A 24,059-nucleotide genomic window follows, 5' to 3' on the forward strand; every position below is an offset into this window, starting at 1 on the left:
AGGAGAGTTGTGCATGTACAATAAACCCTAACATATCAAGAGGAGATTGTATCCTTCAGTAACAATGAAAATTTAAAAAACTCATTAAATACTATATATATTAAATAATTGCCTATGTAAAGTTGTGAAAACACTTTTATATTAAATTAAAAGTTTTGTTTTAAATCTTTTAAAGAAAAATAGAATAGGTTATTGACTACATTTTTAATTCACTCTTTTTAAAAAATTCAGTCAGAAATATGTAATTATTTCATTTAATATTAAATAGATAAGTATATTCTATTTAATCATTTCCTGTTAATAATCTTTCCCTTTGCACCTCAATATCTTTGTTTTCATTATTAAACTTTTTCTTTAATCCATACTATTTTCCCTTTAATATATTCTTTAATTTCCATGTAGTTTATGTATTTTTCTGCATAACAAATCTGCATAATTATTAATGCATTGCATTTTATTCACTGTATAATGATTTTAAATGGTTGCATAAATTGTCTGTTATATAATACAGTGTTTTGTTAAAGGCTCATTAAACAAAAACTTAATCACAACAGGATGACAAGGAGTTGAGAGCATCATGGAAGTCAAACAAGAGACCTTGATTCAAAAGCTTCATTGCCAGGCCCCTAGGATACTAAGTACATGAGCTCATTGGTGGGAGCAGTTTGACATTTTTCAGGCCAGAGGCAAATTATATCACTGAAGAGATCGACATTAATGACCCACTTTTCAAAGGAGCTGAGCAACCACTGCTCTCACTGAAGTTAATTGGACTTGCAGGTGCTCAGCACCTCTGAAAAATCAGGCTATAAATTAAATTCTTTAAAACAGAAGAACATTTCAAGAGGGATGGGAAAAAAGTACATTAAGATATTTCTCTGTGTTTTGTTTTTATTTTTAAGCTGTTTCATTATGTTTGGGTTGTAATTTTACCAACTAATAAAACCTTACTTCTAGCTTCCCCAAAATGCCACTGCTTTAGTTATAATTCTTCTCCCACTGGTCTGAGCACTTCCCTCTTCCTTAAATCCTTTACTGGCTTCTCGTCTTACTAGGTGCATGTGGTATTTTGTCACCGTAACCATACCAGAAGCACCCAATGCTGAATTTTAAGAATTTTAAGAAAGAAGGTACAATATTTTAAATACGGGCACAGTTCAATGCGATGGATAGGCCTGTCTTATAACAAGAGATGTTGTACACGTCACTCTGCAATTTCTTGAGCTCTCAAACTAGGAAGGATCTTGGACCTGGTCAACGTCAGGCTCTGAAGAAAGTGGTGTTGGTCACTCTGTAGGTAATTACTGTTGACGTAGGGCAAAGGTGCTGTAGTTTGGATCAAACCTAAATCCAAGTAATTAAAAGATCATTTTTTGCATGTGAAAGGGTATCCTGACCAAATACCAACTAGATAATTATAGTACATTTCTCCTATCTAAAGGCTCAACACTAGTCCAACTAAAAATCAATGGAGTTGGATTGGGCTCTACATTTCCCCCATATACTTTTAATTAGAAACATATTTGGTGAGTCATTCCCATCTCTAGCTACTTATTGGCATAGATTGGCTGCCACAGTGCACCACTGAGGTGGCTGTATTTCACTTGTAAGTGAGTAACCCTGTTCAGGCTAAGAATCACGCTGAGTTTACCTATGGTAAGAGAAGTACATTATGAAGTGTGCATTACTTATATCAGCAGAGGGGAATTTTCTGAAAAGTTTAATTTCAACACCTTCAAAAAGTAGTCAGTGCAAACTGTCAAAAATGTAACACAATGGCTAACTTGGTTAGCAGTTTTGTCTTGTACTCTGTTGAAGGGAAAGGCATTAACAGATATGACCTTAGCTGAGCAAAATACAGCCTCAGGGTTTCCACAAAGACTTTGTATCCAGTTAGTAAAGTATTTTCCAATTCCATGCCATAGAACTAACATGAATCCCCACTTGAGTCTGTCAGATGCTCTTTCAGCATCTAAAGTCACAATGGCAGTTTTCGTAAGCCTGTTTGAAAGATCAATATCACTACCAGATCTAAGAAATGATTAAGACTGAGGGTTACTATGGCAATCACATAAGCTAGACCGATTAGAATAAGAGGTGTCAGCAAAGATATTGGACAAACAACTCCTCCATCACACCCACCCCCTTTCCCTCCGCTGCCCCCCTCAGCCCCCAATCACCACACACATTATGGGTCAGACAGGCCTCAATGGACAATGTCTGACATCATGACAGGATATCAGACCCTCCCGTGGCACTGACAATAGTATATGCGCTAGTCATTGGAAACTTTGATACCACCCATACACTCCTGTCTTTTCTCCTTTTCCACCACGTCTCTTGTGGGCAGTATGCAAGGAGATCATGAGAGCAGCATATGCTGCCAACTCTATTCTGTTCTACATACTATTTTATATAGGTTTTTATATTGAGCTCATCACCCTAGTATCTGAGCACCTTCCAATAATGCATTAAGCAATGTGACTACACGTCTGTCACATGTTGTTTGTTCTCTCATCCTCTGCCCAAAGCAAGAAGTGTGTGGAGTGGAATGTCTTGTTTTAGTACGATTTTTTTATTTTATATATACACATGTTGCTATATGCTTATATTCGAAAAGGAAAGGACAAAGAAATCATCCTTGCACCTGCAGCAGAAAGTAGTGAGATTTGTGATAGCCCTTAGTTTCTGGGAGAGTTCATTCCACCCCCGAGAAGGTTCTGTCTCCCACACGGATGAACTTAACTCTTATTGTTGAGAGTTCCACTGTGCTAGGGAGTGCTGTCAACCACAGTCTTCATCTTGGAGCTGTAAACTGTCTTTTAGGTATCCTGGGCCCAGGCCATGGAGCACTTTGAAGATAAGGACTAAGACTTTAAACATGATTTGAAATTCTATGGGAACCAGTGGAGAGAGTGGAGGTCAGGTGTGATGTGATCATGAAGCCTCTGTCGCTGAGGAGATGCGCTGCAGTATTTTGTATCAGTTTGAGTTTACTAAGTACTGAAGGTTTCATTCTGAGGTATGCTGCATTGCTGTAGTCCAGCCTAGAGGTGACAAAGGCATGATAAGTGAGACCAGGTCTTTACCCACTAGGATGGGACAGTCTCCAAGCCAACCAGAGATAGTAGAAAGCATCACTCGCACCATTGTGATGTCAGAGCTCAGTGTCTGTGAAGAACCCAAAAGTACATTCAGACTATGGACTGAACTGACCAATTGTGGATGTGAACCTTCAGTCAAAGACTGCACCGTGGCTGCAAACTCCTCAAAATACTTTCCTGTGAACAACCCAGCATCACCTCTGCTCTGGTGATGCTTCAGTCAGCTGTTCTTTATCCATAAGCTGATCTCATCCAAGTGCACAGGGTCATTTTGGCAGACCAACAAAATGCCTGGAACATTACTGATAATTGGAATATTGATTATCATGCTTATGGCCAAAAGCAACTAAATCAGTAGGTCTTAGCAGGCCTCTGCAACAGCCTTAGCACACCTAAGCAAGAAGTCAGAAGGTGAGGGGGTTGATGGGGGAGCCGACCCTGTGTCCTTCCTGATAAGATCTCTGTTGAAATTGCTGAGGTATATGTTTTGGAAAAACAGGAAGCTTATCTATATCTGCCCTTTGGGATGTGTTTATGAGGGCCCTCAAGGCACGAGGACTCTGCAAAAACACATCTGTCTAATTAATGGTTTCAGGAGACCGCTTGCTTAAACTTTGAAGTTGTTTGGTTGACAAGTTTTTTTTAATTGACAGATTATTGTTACTCTAACCCAATAAATAAGCAGAGACACTTCAGGGACACAGATTAGGGGCCCCAACAGCAGCTGAAAGACGGGCCAATCGGACGGCTGTCGTCGTACCACTCGAAGACTGCTCCAGACTTCGGTAATTATTGATTATGTGTAAGTGCTTGAGACTAAAATAAAGTGCAGCTTTAAGTGAACGCACTCTTGTATTGTACTGTTTGTGCCACCCACTTATCAGTTGGACGGCCATGTTTCCACTGATTTATTTCCCGCCACCACCTCACCAAGAGCAATAGTTACCAAGAGCTTTGGGTTTTGAACCACAGTAACACAAGCACTGGGCCACCTTGGTGTTAGTGGTGTGATTATATATGGTGCAGGAAAGGTAGAGCTGTTTGTAAATTGCATCTTGCTATCACTTGAGTCCATGTCATCTGACCAGTTCACCTAGTGGTTATATGTAGATGCTGAAAAACACCAGAAAGAATATCCTGGGGAAAGAAGCCACTCCCCAGCAGTAATCTCAGCCCAAGTCTGCCCAAATCAGAGGATAAAAAAGCATTTTCCTCGCTGCTCTGTTGCCTTGGAAAAGTATCTGACCAGCATGCCAACCTGTCCAAGCCTCCCTGGCCCCCTACCTGCACAGCCTTTACTGCCAGCAAGTTCACTCCCACCCCACAAGACACTGGGTTTTGGGGTCCTATTAACCAAGTTGGTTCCTCAACTGTGGCCTCCTTATTCCCCAGCTGGTTCTAGAGAACTTTTTGCAGTGCACAAGAGGCCATAGAATCACAGAAATGTAGGGCTGGAGGGGACCTTGAGAAGTCTGCGCTAAGTCCAGCCCCCTGCACTGAGGCAGGACCAAGTGTACATAGACCATCCCTAACATGTGTTTCTTCAACCTGTTCATAAAAACCTCCAATGATGGTGATTCCACAACCTCTCTTGGAAGCCTATTCCAGTGCTTAACTATCCTATAGTTGGAAAGTTTTTCCTAATATCTAATCGAAATCTCCCTTGATATACATTAAGCCACTTACTTCTTGTCCTACCTTCAGTGAACATAGAGAACAATTGATCACCGTCCTCTTTTTGTAACAACCCTTAACATATCTGAAGACTTATCAGGTCTCCCCCCTCAGTTTTCTTTTTCTCTTGACTCAACATGTCCAGTTTCTTTCCTTTTCTGAAACTTTCATTTTGTTGTTGTTCTCTGGACTCTCTCCAATTTGTCCACATCTTTCTTAAAGTGTGACACCCAGAACTGGACTCTATACTCCAGCCGAGGCCTCACCGATGCAGAGTAGAGTGGGACAGATACCACCCATGCCTTATATAAGGCACCTAGTAACACACACCAGAACGACATTAGTCTTTTTCACAACTGCATCACATTGATTCATATTTAATTTGTGATCCACTATAACCCCCACCTCCTTTTCAGCAGTACTGCCACCTAGCCAGTTACTCCCCATTTTGTAGTTATGCATTTGATTTTTCCTTCCAAAGTGTAGTATTTTGCACTTGTCTTTAGTAAATTTCATCTTGTTGATTTCAGACCAATTCTCCAAGTTATCGAGGTCATTTTGAATTCTGATTCTGTCCTCTGAAGTGCTTACAACCCCTCCCAGTTTGGTGTCACCCACAAATTTTATAACCATACTCTCCACTCCATTATCCAAGTCACTATTGAGAATGCTGAAAAGTACTGGATCTAGGACTGACCCCTGTAGGGCCCCACTTGTATGCTCTCCCAGTTGACAGTGAATCATTGAAAACTACTCTTTGAGTATAGTCTTTCAACCAGTTTTGTACCCACCTTATAGTAATTTCACCTACACCACATTTCCCCAGTTTTGCTTATAAGAATGTCATGTTGGGACTGTGTAAAAAGCCTTACTAAAATTAAGAAATATCACATCTACCACTTCCCCCTATCCACTAGGCCAGTAACCCTGTCAAAGAAGGAAATTAAGATTGACATGATCTAACAAATCCATGTTGATTATTACTTATAACCCTCTAGGTGCTTATAAATTGATTGGTTAATAATTTTTTCCAGTATCTTTCCAGGTATCAAAGTTCGGCTGACTGGGCTATAATTTCTCAAGTCCTCTTTGTTCTCCTTTTTAAAAACAGGTACTATGTTTGCTCTTTCTCAGTACTCTGGGACCTCACTCATCCTCCATGAGCTCTCAAAGATAAATCGCTAATGTTTCTGAGATTGCTTCAGCTAGTTCCTTAAGAACCCTGGGGTGAACTGCATCAGGCCCGGACGACTTGAATACATCTAATTTATTTAAATATTCCTTACCCTGTTTTTCCTACTTTGGCTTGTGTTCCTTCCCTCTTGTTAACATTAATTGTGTTAAATATCCAGTCACAATTTATCTTTGTAGCGAAGACTGAAGCAAAACAGACATTGAACACCTCAGCTTCCACTCCCTGTCCTGTAATAACCCACAATGGGGAGAAAGAGGCACTATAATTGATGCATATGTTGTCCTTCCTCCCCCACCCAATCATCATCATCATCTAATAACAAAAATTCAACACAACACGTAGGTTGTCAATAGAGCCTGACAATACTTATTCTTCCAAAGGAATTATGATAGATGCAAAGAGGAGGAGTGAAATATTGCTGAAGAAACATAACAGGGGGAGAGAAGAACCCTCAGAGTTGTCATAATTCTAAGCACAGAGAGCATAAGCAATCCTTTGGAGACATTAAAGCTAATGTCACTCAGTGGAACTCAGCAAAACAACCTTATTGTCTCTATATCGTTGACCACCGAATGTAACAAGTTCTTGGGCACCAGGATGATCTCTTGTATCAATATCTTAAAGAACTGATACTCTGTGGGCCATTGACACAGTAAAGCATAACAGCGTATGGTGTCTATGCACATTTACAGAATCCATTATCTGGGGATCATATACAATTTCCTATAAAGACTAATTCCTTCTGGGAATGTTTATTGAGAAGAAAAAAACTATTTTCTTAGGTTAAATAACATAGCTTCTAATTTTAACAGTACACTAGATGGTACTACTCTGGTCCCTTGTGACACTTCCAAGCACATGCTCTCCACAATAAAAATCTCTATGAAAATTCACAGAAACGTTCTTAGTCTATGTACAGCATCCAGTTTTTAAACCGCTTCTCCATTGAGTATAACTCTCACAAACCCCAAACCTTTTAGCTCATGCTATCTATTATTCATCAACCTCTATGTCTTTAAAGACGTTCTCAAGGTTTAATCATATTTATTTGAAAACTTTTCTTTTATTGATCATTAATAAACCCCTGAAAACTTAAAACAGGACCTCCTCCATGCAGATGACCCAGGCCTCCTACAGGTTCCCATACATCTTCACAGACCCTGAGGGACCCAAAGGGTTTGAGTGAAAAATTTCTGGGGACACTTCACCTCCCAATGAAGAATTCAGGAAAATTTCCATGAAGATCTCCTTGTGCAGATTTTTTCTCCAAAATCCACTCCCACAGAAGACACTGATCAGTCCCAAGCACTTCAGGGACAATTACTGAGTTTCCGACCACCTGTACTCATATAATGATCAGTCCCAAGAACTTCAGGGACAAATACTGAGTTTCTGACCACCAATACTCATACTCTTTGGAGTAATCACACATAGCCTGGACCTCCCAAGAGGACTGTTCAAAGCTGACATTTCTAACTGTGATATTTCAAATGTAAGAGAAGAGCATGCAACTTTAAACAAAATCTCCATTTAACAGGTAATCTCAAAAATCCACAGCACTAGATATTTCTCTATCTTTGACAATTACAATAAAGCTGGCAATATTTTATTGTTCTGGTCTGTTTTTCCTATTTCAATATTGTATTTTGTATTTATATTTTACAGTCCCTCTTTCTCAAATGCTTAGATGTTCATAGCCACACACAGTCTTGTAGACAAAAATAATAATAATCAGCTGTTGTGCCTGCAGCCAGGGCCTAAAATAACTTGTAAAAGTCAGTGTACATACTAAAGAGAATGAAGTGTCAATTACAAGCAATGACTACACAGCAGGCATCTGTACTCTACAGTAATTGCACAATCCAAAATACAGCCCACGCTTCAGGAGCCTCCAACTTCTCTCATCTGTAGGTCTCTTCATCAGAATCCTATCAGCACAAGTAATTGCTGTTCCCTGGCGCTGCATGTCTAAAAGGAAAAAGACAGCCAGGAAAGCTGGTCCCAGGGAAGCTGCATCAGCCAGCAAACACGTGAAATTGAATTCCTGGTGGCATAGGTATATCAATCTATTGGTATAGTAGGACAACAGCCCCACTAATATTTTGGCTAATTTCTCTCACAACCACACAAATTGATAAAGTTATATGATTCCAAGCTAAAGCTAAACTTTCACTGTTTTCTACACCCATGCTGGATGGGATTTTCAATACACTGACAGCTGAGGGCAGCGTGCCTATTCTCAAAGGCTCTGTGCATGCTTTTAATTTTTCATTGGGCAGTTTTACATTACTACATATTTTGGGGCATACTGGTACAGATTCTTTCCTCATTTTAACCACCTTTACACTTATAACACCATTAGTAAATAATAGCTTTTAAAAATTGAGAGCTCTGTATACTGTAATTTAAGTCAGTATGTAACTGGCACAGATGTGATTTGGTTTAAGGTTACAGAACACTCATTTTCCCTGTAATACCCCAACCCCTCATCTGGATCTTTGCTTTCTAGCTGACAGAGTAGGACCAAACATAAAATATGAAACTAGTAGGGCTCTAATCAGCTGGTCAGCAGATACTATGGTAATAGGCATGGTAGGAAAACCTTGATAGAATAGATTAGCTGAATTAGTCACTTGAAATCTAGGAATCAGATTTTCCAAAGTGCTCAGAATTGCCTAATTCTCCCCCCATTAAAGTCAATTCAGAGGCAGTGTTTGCCCAATGCTGAGCACTTTTGAAAAACCCACCCTATGTCTTCTACATGAAAACTGAACAAGAAATTGTCTGCAATACTTCAATCCTTATTTCCTTCGAAAGTCTTTGAAGCACTGTTTTCTAGTGAAAGTCTATGAGGAGACACTTTCCTATATTAATTTGAAACTTAATGGTAACTGAAATGATATCATTATTGTTATGTTGCTCTAATATACAACAAAAGTGACGGGTTTCATAAAGTTATTATTCTGCAGAATGACATCACCAAACAAAACTGATCAGTTTTTCAACATACCAAAAGCAATCCTGTATAAAGGCTAAACAAACGTATCTGCAAATACAGGAGGCTTAAGATATACAAATAGCTGAGTGAAAAAATTGTGAACTGAGGCCAAAGGAAATTAGCCAGGAAGTTTGACTTCTTTGTATGGTGGGTAGCTTAAAACAAATGGCTGTATTCTTTTCAATTTGTAATTGAAAATAGCTCTATTCATTAAAGGTTTAGCACCTTGCTTCTACTTAGAGGACAGTTTGGGGGGGGGGAACTTTAAATCAAATTCACACACAAGATCAAAATTAATTCTTGCTCTTATCTAATCATTTCACAGGGAAAACTCCTAGCATATTTTAATTTTCCCTAGAATTTACATTAGATTTAGAATAGAAAGAAAAAGTGGAGTTTTCTTCTTGTCTACTTTGTGTAGCAACAATTATTCTAAACATATTCTTCCATCTCATACAATGTCATGAAAGCAATTTTTTATACTTTATCAATTTTTAATTTGATACAGTCTCTGGTCTGTTCTCCCTTTTCCTTTCATTGCTGGGTCTCTCTTCTCATAAATGCTCTTTCAATAGGCACAATAAAAAAGCAAACCTCCTTTGGTTACTTCTTTGCTTTGAAGAATGACACACACATAAGAGTATCAACATCTGGGAACTCTCTACAATTTAAAAAAAAAAAAGGGGTTGTGCCTACAGTTACTCAAAGATTCCATCTCCGCTGCAATGTGATGCACTAGCAAGCAGGAGTGCTTTTCCTTCAGCATGTTTATCCAAGAACAATGATCTACCAAAGCCAACTTCTGAGTATTTGATATCTTAGGCTGAGGGAATAACAGAAAACTGAGACTGAATTAAAAACTAGGGCTGCACTGTTGATTTTTGTAAACTTATGAAACCAAACTCTGAAGGTCTTCTCTTCTGGGACTGAAAGGCCGTTAGTCTAAGATTTTATATTTATTGCAGTGGCAAAGTCAATCCTGTCTCTGACACAAGCTCATTTCTCCTCGGCTTCTCTTCAATCTTAAAAAAAAAAAAAAAAAAGAGAGAGAGGCACCCTAATGTACTGTCATTAATCCCAAATATAATTTACACAAATTTCCCTCCCAAGAACCTTCTAGAGAAGTAGCCGCCTGCGGGAGCTAGAGCTCCAACAGCAAAAAGGTTTCATTTTATGTCTTTGGTAGAAGAGTGTCATTTATTTTTTATAATTGCATCGTATTATAAAAAGAGAGGGATATTTGTCTTCTCATTTCCCATGCCGTCAGTGAAAGGGGTCATAACCCTCCAGCTCTTTACCTCATAGTTTTTAATTTTTCATCTTGATTTTCTGGAAGGAAATTTAACCCGTCTGGTTTTCCATTTCACAAGGTCATGAGCCGTGAGGGAAAAAATAACTTCAAAAAAAAAAAAAATCTTCTCTCAGTATGTCAGTTATAGAGGAGTCCATAGATTTTTTTGGTTAATCAAGACAAACATAAGGGTTTAAAAATTCTCCCTGACACCATCATACTGCAACAGAAATATGGGCACTGAATATTGTAAGGGCTTTTTCTTTTACGTATACTATCGCTACCTGTTCTTCATTTATGGACTGTGCGCTTTCAAGCCTTACATGCAAGCCTAGATTTCTTGTCAACACAAAGAGGTGAAACGCTGGCCCCACTGAAATCAATGGAAGTTTTGCTGTGGACTGCACTGGGGCCAGGATCTCACCAGAAATATGTAATTTGGGCATTTCCTTACCTGAGGGGGTGAAGGCTGGTAACATAGTGAAAACAGGGAATGTCTCATCTACTCTTCTACTCTGTGCAAACCACGACATCAGACAATGTAACCTAGAAGTGTTCAAGTGGCCTGCCAGAAACTGGGAAGTGTCTCTTGTGATTTTGTGTTTCCAGTTCAATGAGGTACTTACCAGAGTTGGTGAATTTTTTAAATTTTGATAACCTATTTGCTTGCTCTCTACCCCAAGGGAGGATGGTGTAACCTAGACCCAGTCTAGTGTATGCAAGGGGAATTTACAGGCTATTGCAGAATTCAGCAAACATTGCTGACACTTTCTTTTTTTTAAATGTCCATAATTTTCTTCTATCCCTGATGTTTAGGAAGGTTTTTGGAGGATTATGTTCTGTGTGTTACAATGAGACGTATAATCAGTTCACGCCAACTATTCTGGCAGATCTATGCCTGTCAAACTGGACAAGTAGGATGTGCAGTGACTTCATAAACGGGAAAGAATTTCATTAGGCTCAGCTAAAACTTAAGCTGATTCCCACCGGCCATGAACTAAAGCAATTTTTACATCTCTTATAATTTTTCATTTTTATTTAAATCCCTCCCCCGACCTAACAAAGGTTCTTTTCAGATGAGAACTATATATTATTTATTTGTATTACAATCACAGTCATAGACCAGGACACTATTGTGCTAGGCACTGTACAGAGATATGTGAAAGGCAGTCCTTGCCCCACAGAGCTCATAATCAAAGTAATAACTACAAAGTACATCTGGAGTAGTGTGTCCAGTTTTGGGCCCCACACTACAAGAAGGATGTGGAAAAATTGGAAAGAGTCCAGCGGAGGGCAACAAAAATGATTAGGGGTCTGGAGCACATGACTTATGAGGAGAGGCTGAGGGAACTGGGATTGTTTAGTCTCCAGAAGAGAAGAATGAGGGGGGATTTGATAGCTGCTTTCAACTACCTGAAGGGGGGTTCCAAAGAAGATGGAGCTCGGCTGTTCTCAGTGGTGGCAGATGACAGAACAAGGAGCAATGGTCTCAAGCTGCAGTGCGGGAGGTCTACGCTGGATATTAGGAAACACTATTTCACTAGGAGGGTGGTGAAGCACTGGAATGCGTTACCTAGGGAGGTGGTGGAATCTCCTTCCTTGGAGGTTTTTAAGGCCCGGCTTGACAAAGCCCTGGCTGGGATGATTTAGTTGGGAATTGGTCCTGCTTTGAGCAGGGGGTTGGACTAGATGACCTCCTGAGGTCCCTTCCAACCCTGATATTCTATGATTCTATGAAAGCCAGAAGTTTGAAACTACAGCTGGGTTTCCTATTGTCATGTCTAAAAAATGTAGTAAATTTGCCAGAAAATGTATTGTTCAAGATATCAAAACTATTTGTGATTTTAAGTCAAATTCAGTAAATAGTTTTAGCCAAAAAAAAAAAAAAAACTTTTTAAAAATTCAGAAATGTCAGAATTTTTCATTCCGCCAGAATATATTTGTGATTTTTCATTTTGTGAAGAAAAACAAAACACCATACTTTTTTAGTTCAAAACTAACCAATTTTTTTTTCTGATTTTCAGTTTGGCTACTGAACCAATAAATCAGCTATTTTGTCAACTCTACCCTTGAGGTGTTTAGATTCTTATAAGACTATAACTCAAGTTACTTTCATATCATCCTTGGATCTCTATATATTTAACAGATATGGCAAAACGAGCGATTTCAACCAAGAAAATAAGTCACCTTAAACTGCATATATTTCATCAGAGCACTAATGTATATTTCACTGCAAGCATAAATACCTAATGATCCCCCTATGTTTCATGAATTTCTCTAAGACATGGAATTTTATTCTACAATATATCACCCTGGAGAGCAGAAGTCTTTGAATTTTCTTTTAAAAAAACATTTCTTGTTCAAACCTTGTAGCATCTTCCAAGTATTAAAAAATAGCAACAGAAAATGGTGAGCAAGGCTATACATGACTGGTTTCGGACAGTGTTTCTTTAAGCTGCTTCACAATCTACAGACTAATCAAATTTATGTGAACTGTGATCATATGAAGCTCGATTTCTTTCCCCAGCACATAAGCGCGCACACAGCTGTTACTCCCAGTAACTTTAATTACAGACAAAATCGCCACTAAATTACTAGTGAAATTGTCAATTAGCATGTAAGGCACCCTCACTACACTTGGTAAATAGAATGGGAAGCCGAGAGTATAGGGTGGGCTTTTAAAAAAAAAAAAAAAAAAAGGCACCTCAAGAAGCTGATGGGCCACATTCTCATCTCATCATATGCTGATGTAGTACCATTGAAATGGACGGAGTTATGCGGATTTTCATTAGCTGAGAATCTGGTCCAGAGTAAGATGTGGAACTCCTCAAGCACTTTGTCAGCATTTGGAAGCTTACACTTGATAAGACAAAGTGTTTTTTTAAAGTCACCAAGACTTGGTCTACACTAGGAACTTATGTTGGTATAACTACGTCACTCAGGGGTATAGAAAATCCATACCCCTGAGCAATGTAGTTATACCAACCTAACCCATGCTGCAGAGACAGGGCTGGCTCCAGGCACCCGCGTAGGAAGCGGGTGCTTGGGGCGGCCAATTCAAAGTGGCGTCACTCCATCCGGTATCGGGGCGGCACATCCGGGTCTTCGGTGGCGGGTCCCTCATTCCCTCTCTTCCTCTTTGAGCTGCCGCCGAAGAGGAAGAGAGGGAGGACCCGCTGCTGAACTGCCACAGAAGAAGCGGCGCGATTGAGCTGCCGCCGAAGTGCCGCCGCTCTTTTTTTTTTGCTGCTTGGGGCAGCAGAAAAGCTGGAGCCAGCCCTATGTAGAGAGCGCTGTGTCTACGTGTGGAGGTGGAGCACCTACACTGACAGGAGAAGCTCTCCCAGCAGCGACGGTAGCACCTTCACTAAGTGCAGCTGCGCCACTGTAAGTGCAGACAAACCCCAAGGAAAGCATTACCATTTTCCACATCCACACTGGCACTACCCTTTAGAGGAAGAGGCACTGCTACAATAACTGCTAGAAAAGGAGGGTTTTCAAGGAAGTGTTGAGAAGGGACATGCTTACAAGGAAGGGGTGAACAATGTCTTATACCTAGATGCTTTACAAAGAGTCGCCCGACAAGGGATCAACAATGGATACTGAAAACAGTCCATATAATCCTTGTTTCTTCTAATCATCAGGAAGAACATTACGGATTTCTTATTTCCTCAAGCCTCATTCAATTATTGGTCATTTCATGAGAGTTAAATCTTACTTCCAGATCTTTATGTCCCCAGGACTACACACACAAATGATTGTCCACTAGACATGACCTATACGTCCTTAGGCCTTTTCAAAGGTTCTCTTCTAAATCCTAAATCTTAAGTTATGAAGATAACGAGAACTGAACTCCTTTCAGTGTTATCATCCCTTTCTAGTAGGATTTGGAGTATTTATTTATTTTCCACTCACTCCTTTTAATCAAGTATTATGTCGACCATAATCAATTTCTTAGCTCTGGAGAAAAAATTACAATTATCTGCAATAAAGTAGGTGTGTCTAGGAACAGGAAAATCAATGAAACCATCTGTCTGCCATTCCCAGAACATTATAAAATAGACTTTTAATTAACTGCTTTCCTACCAAAGTCTGCCAGCTTTAATTCCCCCGTGTCACTGATCAGAAGGTTCTGTGGTTTCAGGTCCCTGTGCAAAATGTAACGCTGGTGGATGTAAGACAGTCCTCGCAGCAACTGAAATAAAAATAACTGAAAAAGAGGGGGACAAAAAAAATGACCTCTGTTAATATTTGTATGTAATGAGCCAGATTTCTATACAATCTGCAGGGCATTTGTATTTTATGGTAACAATTTCTCATGGTTCCACCATCATATAATTGCCCCCCTGATCCAAGTTTTTTTAAAAAGGTTTCAAATGTAAAAATAAGGAATATATTTTGCAGAAAACGATCTCCAATCCATAAACCCCACCGTATCACACGTTGAATTTACCTGATTTAAAACAACACAAGAACAATACTTTTACAAGCAGAACACTCAGTTTCTACCAAATTGTAATTATATTCCATTTATCCATATGGCCTTGGTGGTTAGGTGATAGTCTGGAGCTAGATGTGTATCTGGACTAATTATAGGAAACAACAGTGTAGGGGGGTAATGGGGAGACAGGGGCAGGGAATAGGATAGGGGAGCTAAAAACAAACAAAATATTAGGGTATAAACAACGATCTCTGGTTGTCCAAAATGATTTGCAAATATGATGCAGATAGGGTTTCCTCCCAAAAGGTTTATAGGAGTTCGCTGAGTTTTTTATTAAAAAAAACAATAACACAGTTTTCATTGAAATTGAGACTATTTTCCACACACTAAAAGGTCTTTAAGTTAGGTTGACTTTGACACTCCTTGCCAGTGCCCCTTTTAAATGTCCACCAGTCTCTACAAATGCTTTAGTGTGTTTAGTTTTCCTTTTGTGCAGTTGTGCAATTTGCTCTTATGAAAAAGAGCTAGATGATTTTTTTTTTTTTTTTTTTCCAGATTTTCATGCCTCTTCTGATAGGCACTGCCACTAAAGGATGGCAAATCTTACCCCTTGTATTAACAAATATCTGTTTTGTTGAATACTGATTTCACAGAGGTTGTCTATGCATGCACTTTTTAAAAAAAAGCTCTGTCTGCTTGTACACAGGCTCTTCCTGGTATTATATTTATTAGAGGAAACAGCACAGTCCCCTGTATTTTAGATGTGTGAGGTTCACGTAAGGTCATGAAAGAATTACTCTTTACCTATTAGTCAAGTACCTGGCAAATAAAGATGCCCTCCTGCAAGCCTGGGGGATCCATACCACCAAACCCAAAAGATTTGGAAAAAGTCAACATAGGCACATTAATAGTCACTAGTTAGCTAGCAACACAACCCTTACATTTATTTAAAGACTATTCAAATGAGAAAACATAATAAATGAGGTTATGAAATCTGATTATAGAAGAGAATAAAGTCTGACATGAAAGGAACAGAAATGTCACATTACTCAAGTTGAAACAGATTTAATTACATTCCATTTTCCCCCCCAAGTGCAGACACAATATACTGTATGTTTTGCTATTTAGTGAGGGCACAAAGAGCCATATCAATCAGCTTCTTGCCCAGGTTCAGCTTAACAATGTGCTGAGGAAACATAAGAGCAGTATGCTGTTAAAAAAAATAAAATAGAAAAAAACAAGAAAAGAAAAGTAAAGAACAGAACAAACAGCAGGAAAGTGATAAGTAACATACTAATTCCTTTGTGAATTGTAATGAGCATGGAACTTGTGGTACATTAAAACTATTTTTAGGGCAGGAAATAAAATTGGCTTTCATTGTGGCCTTAGAATTTAGCTTATGTATTATCAAATGGCTTCCCAATAATTTTTAATAGAAAAATATGAAATAGGGCCAGTTTGCTCAATCATCCAAGAGGTACTTGACCACAAAGATGGATTTTAAGTGTGCAAAGAAACCACAAGCATTTCAGATTATTAGAACACTATGATACCGAGAATTCATAAATAATACTTTAATTAAACTGTCTTTAAGGCTACGGATCAAAATGATCTTATGTGCTATGTCCAAGTAGGAAAACAAAACAATACAATTTCATAATGAACTAAATATAATGAATGACAGGAGCTCTGAGAACAGAGTTGGAAACAAAAACTCTTAGCTTTATTCAGCCATCAAACATGTAGTTTTCGTGATAACTTCCATGATGAAGCTAATTAATTTTCTTGCATAAGTTACTATGATCTTAATTGTCCTCTACCATGGGAGGAGGGGAAAAATGGGAGAAAAAAAGCCCACTGGAAACTTTATAAGGTGAATCATGTTGCATTTTTTCCCTTCTTTCCTGAAGGGAAGAGTTTTGTAATCTTGGCCTGAGGAAAGACTTCAAAATAGAGCCCTAGACCCAGAAAACCAGTTGTATCATGGAAAATTGGCAGCAAAGCTTCACCACATGCCTTTATGCCACTGGCCCTTTCCACCTCCTTCTGAACCCTACTCCACAAGACCACCACCCATGGGGAGCAGAAGCCATGATGTGGAATTCGTGCCAGCTGGATAACCATTAACTCTCACCTAAATTTCTGATCAGATATCAACTAGGTTGGGAGGACTATGTGCCACTTATAGTGGTCATCCCTCTGGCTTTACCCTCTCCCACCTGCAATATGCCCAATTCTAACGGTCACGGAGCCTCAACCTGGTGGTTTGTGGGAGGGACTCTGAGGCAGAGTGAGAGTATGCAGCTGAACCACAGACTCCTCCTAGCTCTGCCAGCATCTTCAGCTCTCTTCCACCCATATAAGCAGAGGGGACCCTACAACTCTATGTGCTTAAGTTCTTCTGTCCAAAAAAAGGTAAACAAGTCAAGTTCTGTGGACACTATGGCCCTATTAACACTCCTGCTGCAGTCAATGGCAAATCTCTTATTGACGTCAATGGGTAGAAGGATCGAACTGTGTATGTGGGTGAAGGGGGAGGGGGGGAATTACAGACAGACAATAAGTGGGACTTTTCCTGACATGTCATTAGTAAAACAAAAAGTGGTATCAAATAAACCAGGCTGCAGGACTGTCAAATAACCTGTGATTATGAGACTATGACATCACGCTGTGCATGTAGTGTATAATTAGCAAGAACTGAGGTTTTGGTCATTTTGAAACATTATGATGGTGAATGAATAGGTTAGAGGAGTGGCAGAAAGTGGCAAGAGAAGGAGAACAGAAGTAGGCTCAGTTGAAGTAATTTTTTTAGTAATTTTTGGAAAGTAATAACATGATGTTACATGATGATGATCAATAATCTTTAAAAGCATCCAGTTACAAAGTTTGAAACGTGGCATTTGAGACCTTTGCTTATTTAATACAGCCATGAAAGAAGCACATTCTTGCGATAACAGTTATACTGTCTGCACTTTAATCAGAGAAGTTGTTTTTCAAGAGGGGGCTGCATGCAGGCCACATATATTCAGATATATTAAAAGGTGTTAGCCATGTTTAAAATATAAGGGAAAGAAGCACAAAATGTTAACATCTACGAGAGACAAAACCAGATATCGTGGCTCTCCACGTAAGGCCTGGACCATTCTCCCCAGTGTTCACAAACAAGGCCTGATCCAAAGCTCATTGAAGACAATGGGAAGATTCTCATCGACTTCAATGGGCTTGCATCAAGCCATCACAGCAGGCTGTCCATGTGCAGATCTCAGCTGCCTCCACAGCACTGGTCCCTGCCTCCAGACCCCACAGATGAAGTTTATTGGGTCCAGGGTACATGCTCATGGGAGGGGTAGAGGCTGGACAGGTTGATGTGGAAGACGTTTGCTATACAGGGGGTGCAGGAATGCCCATCATCCCTCTCCAGACCCACATAGATTCTCCAGACAACATGAGGCTCCATTACCTTTTCCACAGACCATCTCTTGGGGGGTGGGAGGAAGAGGGGAGGAGCCCAAGAAGACTTGGGCCTTGCATGCCTCAGGAGACTACCAGAGGCCAGAGCTGGTGCAGATGCACAAAGGATTTGCCAGGTTTACAGGCTAGCCCTGCAGTCCTTTCTAAGGGAATGGGAGGTCTTTCTCTGGATGAGATGACATGGAGGGATCTGTATCAGAGCCCCCTCCTGTGTGTTTTACTGCAGGAGGGGATGATCTGGCCTTGAATGTGTACGCAGAGAGCTATGTAGAAGCTTTCATTCTACAGAACACACACACACACACACAGGTCCAAATCCTAGCCTCACTTTATCCACAGCATGGGAGTTCACATGGAGCTGAGCACCTAAAATGGACCTTGCACTCAATGGACAAAGATTAGAGTATGGCTGGATTAACGTGCAGATCTGTAGCAGAATGTCTTGTCTTGAATCATAATGCAGCATTAGCAGAGTTGACTTGACTTACACACACAGAGCATAAGCTTTATCTTCCTTGATAACATAGATGCTACTCATGTGATGCCTATCAAAAAGTGTACCTGTGGTGTATTACTTAATCATTCGAATTCTCCTTTGTGTATTCAACGTGAATCAATCCACATTCAGTCTTAATAGGCAATCAAATCTAAAAATAGCAGTAATGAAACCCAAGATGCCTCATGTTTGAAACCAGTCTATTTCTCCTACGATCCAGAGGATACTGTAACCTCGGATTAATTTTTAGTTAATTAGGCGGGTGAGTGGAAGGGGGCAACACGTACAACAGTCTCATATAGCTAGTAAAATAAACATGACCATATGTCATACTTGGTTAGGTTGTTTTTTTTAAATAAAACATTAACAATGTTAAAAAATTCTATTTGATCTTATGAATTGCCATTAAGCAGAAGCAATGACAAATGTCTCTGTGCGACCTCTGTTAGCAAGTCCAAAGCTGATCAAGTGCAATCTCTCTTACCATTGTAGTTTTGTTATTCTTTTTTCTCCCCCATCATGATAATAACCATGAGATAAAATGTAACATTTCATTTCTAACAGTATCCTGGAGATTTATTGTGCTTTTTTAGGTCAAAGCTTTATAGGCTCTCATCTCAACAGTCAGGAGAAGAAACTTCAGGAACAAAGTGTTGACTTGACATGGACTTGCATCCCAAAGAACAAAGGATTTTATCTGACTAAAAATATTAGCCAGAGTTAGCATGATCTCCACTATCATAATAAGCTTTATTTCAGTAAAAGCTGGCCCTGTCTTAATTTCCCAGAACCTATTGGACAAGCTTCTCTAAAAAGCAGGGTTTAAAGATATTCTTATCAAAACCACATTCTTAGAGGCTTAGAGCCTGCTCTTGCATTCCTTACACACAGAAAAAGTCCCATTGAAGTCAATTTCACACAGAACTATTCAACAATGTACCCACTGGAATGAAAATCTCATCCAGATTCTAAAAATATACAGAAATTTACACTTGCCTGTAGCAGAACTGTAGTGAAAACAGCTCAGAAAGTGTTAACTAGCCAAGTTCTATATTTGATTTTTTTCTCATCAGTACATCTCCCACCTACATGCTAAAGTCATTTGTAATGAAGGACAGTGTGCATAATTAACTGAGCTTGATGATACTCCTTTCTGATCAGTTAATATAACATGGCGACTTAGTAGCTGATATTCAATAGGTGAAAGATTCTTTTCATTTCCTTTTCCAGAACCATGGAGATTAAAAACTCTCCCTTCTACCTTTCATCTCACTGATGTACTTGCATGCTGAAATAGTTCAAGAGTGGCTCGTATTGTAATACATAATCAGTTCTAAGAACACTATTTCTGAGGATGTATTTTTTTCTTTTCATCTTGACTATATTTCTTTATTTTAGCTGAAGCATAAATGTATCAAAATACATATGTTCAGTGAATGTTTTTGCATATATTTCTCCAGTCTCACAACATATTCTAGAAACTTCATGAAACTCGCATGTTTCTTAATACATTAATAAAGGTTTTGTATTTAATGTTCACATTTGTGCATGGGATTAAATCATTACTGTCTAAGTGGCAAAGCTAATAGAAAGTAGAGTGAAATCCTGATGACATAGTTAATGTCTGATCACTAGAAAGTCTCATTTAAAAATCAATTCTCAATGCTATCTGTAAAAGACTATCTTAATTTGGCATGACATTATTCTGTCTGTTGTACACCTGCTTGTTCTCTGAATGAGGAATGAAAAACAGCAACTTCAACCATATTAAACTACACATCTTCCTATTTAGCATATCTATTAAAATATTTACACCAACAGCACCACTAATTTCAGTGAATGTGACAGATATTTCACAAGTAATATACTAGTTTTAATTTGTTCCAAAACCTGATCTGGGAAAATAAGAAGAGCAATCATGACACGTAGATACTTTAATTTAAAAACGTCTTTTCAGCCAAACTATGGCGACTCAATAGGATAAGTAAGACAAGATATATTCTCATCTAGATGCATGAGGCAAACCCATCATCGCCCGACACTTTGTCATGGTTTAGTCATCTAAACTCCTGTTCATCTAGATTCTAGATGATGAACTACCATGGGAAGTTTCTACAAAAGTGCCAAAATTCTGGACACTTTCTGATTGCTACTGCTTGTCAATCATCCTGACAGGGGGCAACCCCTCAATTCTGGATTGATGGAGCCAGAGTAAAGATGGTTTCTTTTTTCCTCTCTCACCTGCTGATCATTTTTTCCCGAGTAAATAAATAACGTAACACAACGTGATAAAAAACATACTTTATAGGACACTCCCTCGCTGTTATGTTTTAGTAAGAATACATATTGTAACTCAGTATTATTAACCAATGGCAGTTTCTGTTTAGTAACAGCCACCGGGTAAGGCTGTATTATTGGATTATTTTCAGAAGTCATATTTCAAAGATAATAAGCCACATTTGGTTAAACATAGAAGAGGTTAACTAATTATTCTATATTCTAAATGCTTCCCTATGCTTTGTGCTCCAGATTATTCTAAAGGAGAAATCAGTTCACTTATTCCTTTTGCAAATATAAATATTTATAAGACAAATACCCTAAGGCTTTGACTCGGGTTGTTAATTTCCAGATTGGTCATTAGCTCCTGAAATTATCCATTTGTCAAGAATAGATATTACTTTAAAAACTATAACCATTAGTTAAGGGATAATGTTCATGATGGAGGAGTATGGGAGGCAATAAATGAATTCTGCAAGTGACGATTAAGCGACAGCATGAAGATGAGATTTTTTTTAATAAGAGCACACACCATTTATTGTATATATATTTCAACATTCTCAGCATTATTCTGTACTTCCTTTTTTGGAGGCCAGTAGTATAAGCCTACTTTTAATATATTCATAATCTTATTATTTGGGATTTGTACTCATACAGCTTCCACTGCACGGTTCTCTCCACTCAAATTTTTATCTCATTAGTTTCTATGCAATCTTTCAGTTATATTTCTCACCTACTATCTCTATAATCTAATCTGTTCTCCTGAATAGTTACACACACAAACATTACAGTATCCCACAGAGTTTTGTCATTCCTCCATATTTCACTAATACCTATTACTTCAAAGCCCTCCCTCACATTCCAGTTCACCTATTTTTGTATTTTAAAAATAAAACCAGATGCAGTTTTCTTGCTGCAACCTGAATCCTGCAATCTTTTGCAGAGTTTAGGTTGCTGTCCTGGGAAACAGGAGATTTTAATTCAATTCTCCGCTTTGCCACAGACTCAGTTGCCCTCTCCCTGTGCTCAGACCCCCAAGGATGTTGTGAAAATAAAATAAATGTGTGGTGCTCATATAACATGGTAATGACAGAGACAGACAGGACTGTAAACCGGGCCAGTTTCAGATACTAGATGCAGTCTTAATGGATTGCTGGGGGAAGATTGATTCTCCCTGCACCTAAAGCTCTGCATTGGGGCACTGATGCTCTGCATTTGTCCAAAATGCTGTGGAGAGAAATGGTGCACAGAAGAAGGAGGAAGTCAGAGCAGTACTATTAGATGGTGGAGGGAGTAAGCTGCTCCTTCCATCCCTTTTCAATCAAACGAGGTACTATCAGCCTGCCTGTTTTGTCATGCTGGATATTTTTTGGATGGGGAAGGGGGAAGCAGGTTGATTTAATGTGACCCTCTTCTCCCATCGCTCGGTGGATCGTCTCAAGGAGCCTGCCTGCAGGTAGGAGGCGGCCCTGGTTGAGCAGGGGCTGGCACGAGTAATGACCGGGCGACTTCCCCCACCTCGTAGTAACCGGACTTTTGGTTCGGGTGCCATTAGGATTGCCATGTCCCCTTTTCGACTGGACTTTCTGGTCAAAAACCAGACACCTGGTAACCCTAAATGGCACCTGGACACAGAAGCCAAAAACTCGACTCTCCAGGTAAAACCCGGATGGGTGGCAACCATACTAGGTTATGAGTTTGCAAAATTGGAACAATTTTACAGGTGACTGCTGCTAGCACGCAGGAGACCTGAGGACAAAAGAATGTCCAAAAAACTAGATGGAATGACCAGGAGATGGCCAGAGAGCAAAAGGGAAGGAGAGTAGATAAGCAGGGAGGCAGCTAGCAAAAGTGATATGGGAAGTGGCTGCTGTGGCCATCTGAGTTTACGCTTCTGGAAGCAATCAGATATAGTTTCAACTGGGGACTAGGAAGTGCAAACAACTTCTACAGGCAGCAACAGCTGGAGAAAAGAGATCTGAGCAGAAGTCCCAGTAAGCTGGGCCAGCTGCAGCTGAGAGAAAACAAGGAGAAAGTCTGACAAGGGACAGAATGTCAGAATTGCTCCAAGAGAGACCTAGGGCAGGCACAATTCTCAAGATACTGCAAGAAGCCACAAATGTGGGAGGTGCTTAAAAAGCAAAAACTGTGGGTGGCGGATCACTTACTGAGGAGATAGAACTTCTGCTTTAGAGATTTCATCAGCAGGGGGAACAAGTCTCCAGCACAGTGAAGAGCAGAGGGCCACAGGGAAGGGAAAGGGTGGGGCTGTGGAAAAGGCTTCAGCAAACAGGTGAATGCAGAAAGTGAAGATGTTGATCACATTTGGACTGAGATAGGAGGGAGATGACATGGAATACCAGTACAGGTGGTTGAAACATGTTTTGCAATAGAAAATTCCTTTTTGATTGAACTGAAATTTTCATTAAAAAAAAATCAAACTGTATTTTTTGTTTTTGACAATAACCCTCATTTTTTTAGAGGAAAAACATTTGATGAAAGCAAAAAAAAAATTAGTTTTTGTCAACATTTTTCACAGGGAAAAATAATCACAACCATCTCTAATTACCAGTCAACATCCACACATCAAAAGCAAAGCCAATCCCAGACATGTGAGGCCAACGGCTTAAAACTTCTCTCTCTCCAGTGGACTTGAAAGAGCATCTTTGGTACCAGGTTGAAGAAACTCTGAGCTTGCCCATTCCTATTAAACTGCTCCCTAGAGTCTCAGTTAATAATTACCTTTCCTCACACCACCCATACATCTAGTTAAGAGTTTGTATCTCAAACTTATACTTTCTTTATTGACAGCTTTGGTAGAAGCTTATTTGTTACCAAATGTGAACATGAGTATTTACTGAGAACCCACCAAGTGAAGATTCTATAGGGCCTAGTGTTTGGAGTATCTGGGGTTCAACATTTGGCTCCTTGCTCTTCAGGCCACTACAAGGCATCTAAACTTATTTGGTTCATTGACACTCACATTTACACTAATCAGGGAAATGGGGTGCGTCAGCAGGAATATAAAATAATGTACCAGTCCCAAACTAAAATCCAACATCCAAGCAACCCTGTATCTCAAAGGGTCTAAAATGCATGTGTCAATTTTGAG

At 39.4% G+C, this 24,059-nt stretch overlaps 1 protein-coding gene across 2 annotated transcripts in view; it reads right to left on the bottom strand.

The window, feature by feature from the left end:
* Window positions 1-24,059, bottom strand: part of CDK14 (cyclin dependent kinase 14) — a 483,078-nt gene that overhangs the window by 206,477 nt on the left and 252,542 nt on the right. For both annotated transcript variants that reach the window (XM_024202069.2, XM_024202070.2), the window contains one exon: window positions 14,349-14,472. In XM_024202069.2, the coding sequence (XP_024057837.1) occupies window positions 14,349-14,472 (124 nt within the window). The remainder of the gene's footprint in view (window positions 1-14,348; window positions 14,473-24,059) is intronic.

This window comes from Terrapene carolina, unplaced genomic scaffold (assembly GCF_002925995.2).
Source record: "Terrapene carolina triunguis isolate 2854851 unplaced genomic scaffold, T_m_triunguis-2.0 Scaffold84, whole genome shotgun sequence".
Classification (NCBI taxonomy): Eukaryota; Metazoa; Chordata; order Testudines; family Emydidae; genus Terrapene; species Terrapene triunguis.